Consider the following 9,701-nt stretch of genomic DNA (forward strand, 5'->3'; position numbering starts at 1 on the left):
TTCCTGCTGTCCACAGAGAAATGATTAGAATGTTGCAGCATTCTCTGCACGTTACTAAGAAAATTCTCAATGCTCTCACATGGCAGTGTTTATTCTGCACTCAAAAATACTGTTGCAGTGCCAATATTTTACTGTACTCACTGCTCCTACATGCTCCCGTATCTATGTAAGTACAGGAAACAAAAGTGAGATTGTTTGTACACAGTAACTGTTCGGTATTAACTCATACAGTGAATTTGCAGGGCATTCTCCAGCACAGAGAGCATCATGGAATCCAGCAAATGCTTTAGGTCTTGGCTCACTTTCACACAGTAAACAAGCCTTTTCTACTTTCCACCTCCATTGCATTTAGCAGAATGAGGTTCATATCAGCACAAATCTCTGTGAGTAGTTTTAACGTAATCTGTTACTAAGTGAATGGAAGGCCCTGAAATATGGCCAGGTGTCCTGCTTTCATTCTGTCATGAGGAAGCTAACCTCCAGCAGATGGGTGTGGTGGGCAGAAGGAGCAAGGACAGCTCATGTATATTTTTACCCTTCTTTTTTTCACCTCTTCCTGCTTATTCTAAAATTAACAAGTAGCCACATGGAAAGCATGCAACTTCATGGAACTAAGCTGCAGAAATACTATGAAAGACAACATATCTGTATACTTTTGCATGTACTGTGAAATACACTCTGTGCTCTTGCAGTCTCATTCTCCCCAAAAAGGGCACAGGAACAATCATAGATACAATGAAGCACACATTCTCTCACCTCCACTATTTGCATTGCTTACCTTCATTAACCGCATGAGGCTTAATAATGCAACAAGTACAGTTTGTGAATTTTGCACTGTTGACTGGTCCACGACCTCCACTGGAGGGAAAGAACAACTCCAGCTCCTGAAAACAATTGTAATTGCATACATTTTAAATTTATCTACCTGCGTACATCAGCTTTTATCATATGTTACAACATTTGAGTATCCATAGTTACAGAAGATAAACCTTAATTACAGATTTTTGTGCTACAAAAACTTCTTCCCTATAATATTCTCTTAAGTATATCTTTCCTTCTCTGGCACTATTGCTATAATCATAAAAACTCTCTTTTTTCTGTTTTTCCCAAATCCACTCCCATATACACATATTTTATCTTCCCTCTTCACATCATCTTTTCCATCATATGAGCAAAAATGCAACTATCATCCATTTCTCAGCCTGTTTTCTTTCCATACACAGAACTTACCTGCATTCCATTTTTTTTAACATATTTTTCTTTTTGTCTTAAATGACTGAACTTTGTTTAAAATCATTGACTTACTCCTCATGCCTTATTGACCATATTGTTATTATTTTTCATCTTACTGAATTGAAGCTGATGAATCCAATTGCTCTGATTTTTTGTATGAATCAAAAGAACTTTTTAGCCTCCAATCACTTCCTTTATTCCCACCACCACTGTTCAGTATCATATAGTTTGGATCTTAAGACTATACTGGGGAGAACTTGATAGCCAGGTTTCTTTCCTCAGTGATAATTTTTCACTGTTCACTGCCAGCTTCACACATTCTCCATACCATTTATTCACCTCTGTTACACAATCTGCCAATTAACGTTAGTCGAATGCTAAAAACAGATTCCATTTCAGATCTATTGGTCAAATAAGTAAGAGAATTGATAAATTTCTATTTAAGTGAAATAATAATATCCTGGAAATACTACTACTGAATCTGTCTTATTTCTCCTGTATAATAGTAGCAGTGCTGAAGGCCCTTTCCTGGAATTGTCTTATTTTATTAGCTCACTTCAGATCGAAAAGACTTAACGATCTCTCAGTCAGCTCATGGCACTCTGATAATTTCTGTAATCCTGATTTGAACAACTATACAATTCAAACTAATGGATCTTTCAACAGAAGGGAAAATGGTTTTTGTTTTTCTCCCAGCAAATAATCCATATTTTAAGTGGGCATATCTGAGACAAAAGAGTTCATTTCCTACATCCTTCTAGTGACAAAACGCTGCATGTTTCAAAGACCTTGTCCCACTCTGTTAACAAAAGTTTACTCTAAAAGAAGCAGCCAGAGGAAGGCAGCAAAATATTTACAATATATAACACTTTGTTTTATCCACTAGACATCATAAAAGGAAAGTAACTAAATAATGCTGAAGGACTAGGATAATAAAATGCCAAACTATAACCAAGTGGAGCCTTAAACCGAAAATTCTTATTCCTCTTTATTCCTGATCTAAAGAAATTCCAAAATTTGGCCTGCAGAGAGACACCAGCCTAGAGCATACCAGAAGCATACTTTCACTTGTCATTTAATCCTCAGAAGAACAATGCAGTCTAACTCTAACTGTTTAGTTTACAATACATTCATTAAATGTGGTTGAGACTTCAGTTCCTCTTCAAAAGGGTTCATTTAGGTCCCTTTTTCTTATATTTCCTTCTTTTCAGCAAAGCTTCTGCAAGGTGCAGCCAACTAGTTTCCACGGTAACTGCTATACAGCCATATAATACTGGGCCTACTAAAGTAAAATAGGCACGGGGGTATTAAATTCACAATTTTAGTTGTTTTATTGAAGATTGGTATCAGTAACACCACAAAGATGCACACACCTGCAAGAGTTCTGCAAAATAACCCCAGTCATAAAAAAGCTGCAGATGAATGGGGCTTCAAACTGCATCTCAAAAAAAATGAAATGCAAAAAGAACAACAACCTTAACCCAAAGCACATACTTATGCTTCTAATCAAAATTTTATGCTAATAGAGACTTTTTCCTACGCTCTCAGTTCAAAAGCTGGCACAGTTGTCATAGCAGTACACAGGAATAAAAAGAAACTTCCACGCTTATACATGAAGACATCTAGCTTTTTAACAACAACTACAAAGACTTCTCTAACTATAATTCTCCTTCATCAGAAAAGATCAATTGAATCCAAACTCCTTCTGTTTCTGTATCATCTTCATCAAGTCTGCCAGCAGAAAAAGAACTTCAGGTCCAGCATACAATTTCTTGTCAAAATCAGAGGCACATGGAGAGGACCCAGCAGCCCAGGCACAGTGTGGGTAAGCAAGATGAGTGCTGGAGCAGCAGAAACCTGCCCACGCTTTGCTGTTAGCTTGCTATGCCACACGGCCTAACAGCCAGCTAGAAGAAGAGGCTGACCACATCTGCCCTCACCATCAGGATATAATCTCTGTGTATACTTTCTCATACACAGTACCTGGCAGTTTATTAGATATTCCAGAGCAGAACTCCCTCCAGCTGTGCTACTGCAACTGTTCCAGTTTAAATAGAGGTAGCGCTAGGATCAAGGAAGCAACAATTTGCATCTTTTCCCCAGTGGTCTAGAGCCAACACCACAGTGCAATATATATCAATCATAAGGTAAATTTTATTCTTGCCATCGTTTGTCAGCATATCGACCCCACAACAACCCACACAAACAGTCACCTGAATTCTGCAGAAATGCTAGTAATATCTATCACCCAGCCCCAGAGCTTTTTCTTAGCACTAAGATACTCTGCAAACAAAGCAAAAAAGAACCTAACTCCTCAAAGCCAAGCCCATTGTATTACCTCTCAAAACACAAAGCACTACAAAGTAACCTGTTTTCATAATTATTCATTCTGAACAATAGAGGAAAGTAGGCTGCAGGCAGAAGACTAACGAGGACTGTGGAGAAGAGATAAGCAAAACATAGGAGGGCACAAAAGGGTTTTTTTAATCTCTTTCTTTATATGACCAAGGTTGGTAGGCTATAGGTAGATTATGCAGACTATGCAATTAGCTCAGTGTTTTTGATCTACCTAAGACTTTGCAAATGACCAGGCATGCTCTCCTGATCAAAGTGCCCAAGGTTCCCCTTTGTGACAGAGATAAACAAGATTTCTGTTTTCAGATAGTTTGTTTTTCCATGCTAAAAAGGATCCATGAAGAAAACTAGTTTAAACTCAAGTGGGCAAAAAAATGAGGAATTCCTGTCACCAGATAAAATAAAAATCAACCTCAGTCAACAAACAGTCAAAAACTTACTTGAGCAGCTGAAGCAACTGAATCTGGGCCATGAGCTGCATTTCTTAGGCCATCATGTCCAAAGTTCACTCTAATGCTGTCTGGTGCATCAGTCTGAGCCACTGCCGGGTTTGCTGGCCCCAATAATGTTTTCCATTTACAGACTGCATCATCTCCTAAGATTTCCATAGCAACAATGGGACCACTCGTTATAAACTGGAGAAGCTCACTGCAAAATAGAGACACCACATGGTGATCCATGATACAAATTAAAACCAACAAAACCACATGATCCAGTGGAAATGCTCAGAACCCAACTCAGGAAGGCCTTGAGAAATCTGATCTACCTTTGAAGCTGGCTCTGGTCCGAGAAGGAAGTTGGACTATGTCATGTGCAGACATTCCCTTCTTATTACAGTTGTAGAAAAAGAACCAGGTAATACAAACTCACTCATGCTACAGTGTAGTATGTTAGATTCCAAGAAGAATCAGTTCTGGCAAAGGTGAAAGAGAGCCGGCTAACAATTTGTCCGATAGGAACAAATCCTAAGCACAGCAGGATTTCAGGATTCTCACACGTGACCTGTGATAGTTCCCCACGGACACAACTTCAGCACTGCTGTCAGGAGGGATGCTCCACTCTCCTGTGGATCTCTCCTGTGGATTTTGCTTACCCAAAATCCAAAGTGAGAACAAAGGGAGAAGCAAGATTTGGAAAGCCAGCAGGGGAAAACAGACTTAACCACAAAGTGTGTTATCAAACCCTGGCATAAGCAGAAGTCAACGATTTTAATGGGATAAATCTGAGTAAGGAGAAGAAATTGTAAGGACAGCCTGCCTCCTCTCCTGACCACCTCACTCACACAGAAAACAACCTCCCAAAATTGGAAACTCAAACGTTCTATTTAAAAACTAAACAAAATTACGTACGTATAATTCTGAATCTTTACAAAACGTGCCTGTCTTCACTGTGTAGTCTGGACAGCACAAAGGAGAAACTTGACTCAGTGCTTTTTGTACTACTTTCTTAAAAAAAAGAGCTTCACACAATTATAATTGAGGATGTGTATGCTTCTTCCTAACCATCACTTACGCAGTGATCAGTGGGCAAGAAGAGACGAGAAATCCTACTAGATAATTCTCTAATTTAAAGAAAAATCCTAAGATGCAGCCAACAGAACTGTAGGATGGGAGACAGGCACACCACAGTGTACAAAAGCTACAGTTCTTCAGATAATTACCATTAGTGTAGATAGACATCTATGAAATAACACTATAGGCAAAATTCTTGTTTATTTATCAACATACTCAACCAGGCTTATTCAGCGAAGAAAAGGCAATTCTAAATCTTCCTTTGATCTCCAACATAGTTAGACATAGCCTGGGGCCATGCCTCTGTGAAGAGCTGGAGTTTAGGCCCACAATAAATCAGTTGCTGTTGCAGGCGAGCACCTGGCAGACCCTAATACTCCGGCACAGTACTGAAACCAAGTCAGTGCAAACTCAGGCTCCATCACGGCTGAAAGAACACAAGGCAGAGCTGCATCCTGGCAGACTGCCAAATCTAGAGAGATGAAAATAGTTGTTTGTTGGCACTTTCAGGCAAAGTACAAATGACACAATCTCTGGTCAGTTACAGAAAGACTAAGGTCTTTCATGTTTGGTGGAGCAGTCCAGCATCATGGAAGTTTGACGTTTTGTCAAACAGCAAACAACTGCCCCATGCACAATCCTTTCAGTAATTTATGATTTAGGGTTCTTGCTACCAAATCAATTCTCACAGCTAAGTGTTCCCCCCTACTTCTCACTACTTGCAAGCTCCACCCTGATCCTGAAGATGCTTCTTCCCTTGGCTTTGAAGTTTCACCTTACTAGAAGCATTTTCACTTCTGAGAGACCAAAGACATCCCCCTGATATCATCACGCTGTAAAGAGTATGAGTTAAAACCCCTAATAGCTGAAATGAGGATCTGGCCCTGGAGAAAGATGAACAGGGTGCATACTTTGCAAAGGCTCCACTCAACTAAGACAAGTTCTGATTTTCCCATGGTCCTGCAGTACCAAATATAGTAAATGAATCCCTCACATTCAATAAATAAGCTTAATAATACATGTCAAAACTAAAATTGATATACCTACTTATAAAAAGGTTTTGATTGATGGTCTACGTAGAAATCAGCTGCCTCTTTTCTGGAAGAGTAAGAAGATACAGATATAGATGAATAGATATAGATACACACACACACAGAGATACATATAAGCCCCCTGAAAACCACAAAATATCATTCATCAACATGTTTCTACAGGCAATGCCTTCCCAAGCTGGACAGCTTGAGGGGTGTTCATGTCCAATAACAGAACTACATTTAACTTTCTGTCATATTTTGTATGGCTACAGGTATAGCTTTTAGCTGACTCGTCATTATGCTCCTGCTCTGGGAAGGAAGTAATTATTGAAGCCTGTAGCATGGACTTTCAGGGTCACTGACGATCCCCACATTCTCAGGCGAGAAATAAACGCAGCAGTCACCTTCTTGCCAAACCGTTTGCTGCTACATTGTTTTCATCTTTCATCTCAGTCTGAGCATGTATGTTGGTTAATGAAGTTTGGGTTTAAAGCACAAATAAACAATTTATCTGCTTCACTGGAATTTATTTCCTTATCAAGGCTAGTGTTTGATTACACCGGTGCACAACAGAATATTGCATAACCTGGTTTCTATTCAGTATCCTTAAATGCTACAAGTCACATAGGCAGCACAATACCCTCCAAGGTTAAAACTTGCTTTCTCCCACACTTACCATTTGACAACTCAATTTGGTCTTGCACTTCCCCTCAGGGAAAACAGCAGTTTCTACACACTGCTTTCTTCCAAAGCAATGGCATTTCTGTAATGAGGGGGGTTCCTTACATTGCCAGGCAAATGAAGGGCAGCAGGCATACACAGTATGTCTGTACCACAGCTGTTACTTAGCCTTTACTTGGGTACTGGAAGCAAAAGGATACCCTTTTCAGACAGAGTGGTGGCCCTCTCCAAACTCTGCATTGCCACGCCACGCTGCTAGCAGCACTTGGCTCAGCTACCCACCTACACAACTTTCAGAAACCATGGTGCAGTCCCACTATCCATACACCTGCGGGTATATCATTCTGCGGCTTTTTACCCCACCAACCCCTGTAGCTAGCTAACCTACTCTCTTCCCTGCTTTTTCTGCAGATGCTTCTCATGTTTACTCTTGCTTACTGCACTGCTTGTTCTGCACAGCAACAGCTAGAAAAATGCTTGGACGTTTTCAAGTTATTTTGCAGCTTCAAAATTCCAGTTTAGAAGTGCAGGCTTGGTCTTGGCTTGCTCCAAATCCAGGTGTGTACCACTTTCTGAAGCTGAAATTTGTGGAGAAGGACAAGCTCTTCAGGAAGATTGACAGATGAAAGGAAGCAGTATTGCTCACCCCTAGTATGGGTACAAAGTTCATAACTGAAGCAAAGCTGCAGGAAGACTAAAAGATTCCACCTGGAAAAGAGCTTTTACTTGCAGAAACAATCTTCTGATTTTGTCTGATCTCCATGATTTTGCTCACATTGAGTGGCTCTCTTCACTGAAAGAAACTACCTGAATGTTTTTCAAATAACAGATTCCAATTATTAACAAAGGCACAGTTCTGTCATCTGCAACTTTTCACATCTCTCTCCTCTTTGCAGTTCAGACTCAAGCCAAATATTGCCAGAGGAAAAAAATAACCTTAAGAAGAACCTAAGCAGAATTTAATTTTCCTAACCCTGATAAATATTTGAAGAGCCATAGCTTTCTTTTTCCAGCTTTTTTTATCAAAATCACCACCTGCTCATTGGAACTGAATTTCTCCTGTTTTTTCACTTTCAGTTCAGTGTAAGTATGAGCCTTTCAAAATTGAAAAGATTTTCATCAACCATACAGCTAATATGCTTTCCTTCCATTTCATAACTAGTGCAGAAACATGATTTAAAAATTATGCTAGTCACAGGAGCTCTTGCAATCTCAAGCTTCAAACCTACACTCTGCAAATAGCCTAAAGTTTTTGCTTACAATTCACTATTCCACCAGAAAATCCTCTTCTGAAACTAATTCATCAAATGATTTTGGAAAGCTAATGTGAAAAAGGTATGCAAACAGATTAAGTATTAGCATTTTTGAATGCAAAGAAATATTTGGGGGATATATTTCTGGAACAGCTTGAGCTCTACTGCTCAGTTAAGGATCCCTATTGCAATAAAAAACCTGCAGTTGTGCTATATAACTTAATTTCTTTTTCATTTCATTTCTCTCATTAGTTCTGTGCTTTTAAAGAATGGAAAACAGTCTTCATTTGGGAATAATAGACTGAACTGACATATGATTAAATGAAGAGACCAGAGAGATGATCTATCAAAGCGGGTGCCTGCCTTGACTTTCACATCTTGGATACAACTTTTACAGAAGGCATGAGTCTACTTAACAGTGATTGCCAGACAAACGTCAATAATAACCCCTTTAAGGAAAACAATAGATTATGATACTGGTTTGAACAAGCATGCCTGCAGAGATGTAAAAGTAGAAGACTTTGGCAAAGTCTGCAGAGAAACTGTGAATACCCAGAACATTATTTTAAATATATCCAGTATCACAGACCAATCTTGTGCTTATTAATAATTATTTTAAATTACACAAGACAAGCAGAAATTTTTATATAGCAGTAGGCAATAAAAACTCAAGTCTCAAAGTTTCTTCACTTCAGTGTGAGTCAACTCTAAAGCATGTGACATGGCTCAACAGTTCTTAAAGTTCTCAGACAGACAATGAAATTAAGAACCACCCAACACAACACTCCAGGATCAAATCTCCCAGACTGCAGGAAAGCAAGCCAAAAAAAAAAAAATCTAGCTTGAAAGACACTATGAATTGTAAATTAGAAACCTGATTGAACTCACAAACTGGAGTTGTTTGAGGGAGGATCTGGGACCAGTGTCATCAAACACTGCAGCAGGTGAATGCAGAGACAAGAGGAGGATAGTTGCTTTATCAGTTATTCAGAAAACCAAAAAGCTTTTGACATAGGGGAAAATTGTTCCTGACTTGATGCAGAAACCATAAGAATGCATGAAAAGGGTATTATGTAAGACAGATAGCTTTTCTTTTCAAATATACATTGCAGATGAACAGGTTTGGCAAAGCAGCACTGGAGAAACAGTGCAGTAACTTCGGGAAAGTCTTCCAGGGTAAATTAATCATGTTTTCTTTCCTCTGCAGCATGACCTTTTTTAAAATCTTGTGGCTCAATGAGATAGGTGGAGAACAGTGAAGGTTGGGAGAAGTTAGGAAGATGCGCAAGTAAAATCTGTCCAATCCTGCAACAACATCAGAAGATCACTTGGTTTGCCTGGGACTTCCAGTCATTAAAAAGCAAAAAAAGCGGGTTCAGAGAGCACAAATTAAGACAATGGTTATACTGAGAGCACACAAACCAACTACTTTAAAGACAATGCTGTTACAATCAGCAATATGGTTATACGCTGTTATGATCAGGAAGCCATGAGGTGAGGATATATGTGTCAGTAGTAAACACTGATGAATTGCTAAAGCTAAGGTAGTTAACCTTGGATTCATATAGAGACATTACATATTTAATCACCCATACTCACTTGCACAGAACTTTTTAATGCTTAGCTTAACTCCC

General features: G+C 39.1%; 1 protein-coding gene across 1 annotated transcript in view; it reads right to left on the reverse strand.

The window, feature by feature from the left end:
- NME7 (NME/NM23 family member 7) overlaps nucleotides 1–9,701 on the reverse strand; it is a gene marked incomplete at its 3' end in the record, with an annotated part of 39,423 nt that overhangs the window by 18,479 nt on the left and 11,243 nt on the right. Inside the window, exons 5-7 of the mRNA XM_010139170.1 lie at nucleotides 6,147–6,197; nucleotides 4,029–4,236; nucleotides 779–884 (exon numbers count right to left, since the gene is read on the reverse strand). Coding sequence (XP_010137472.1) covers nucleotides 779–884; nucleotides 4,029–4,236; nucleotides 6,147–6,197 — 365 coding nt within the window. The remainder of the gene's footprint in view (nucleotides 1–778; nucleotides 885–4,028; nucleotides 4,237–6,146; nucleotides 6,198–9,701) is intronic.

This window comes from Buceros rhinoceros, unplaced genomic scaffold (assembly GCF_000710305.1).
Source record: "Buceros rhinoceros silvestris isolate BGI_N320 unplaced genomic scaffold, ASM71030v1 scaffold40506, whole genome shotgun sequence".
Taxonomy (NCBI): domain Eukaryota; kingdom Metazoa; phylum Chordata; class Aves; order Bucerotiformes; family Bucerotidae; genus Buceros; species Buceros rhinoceros.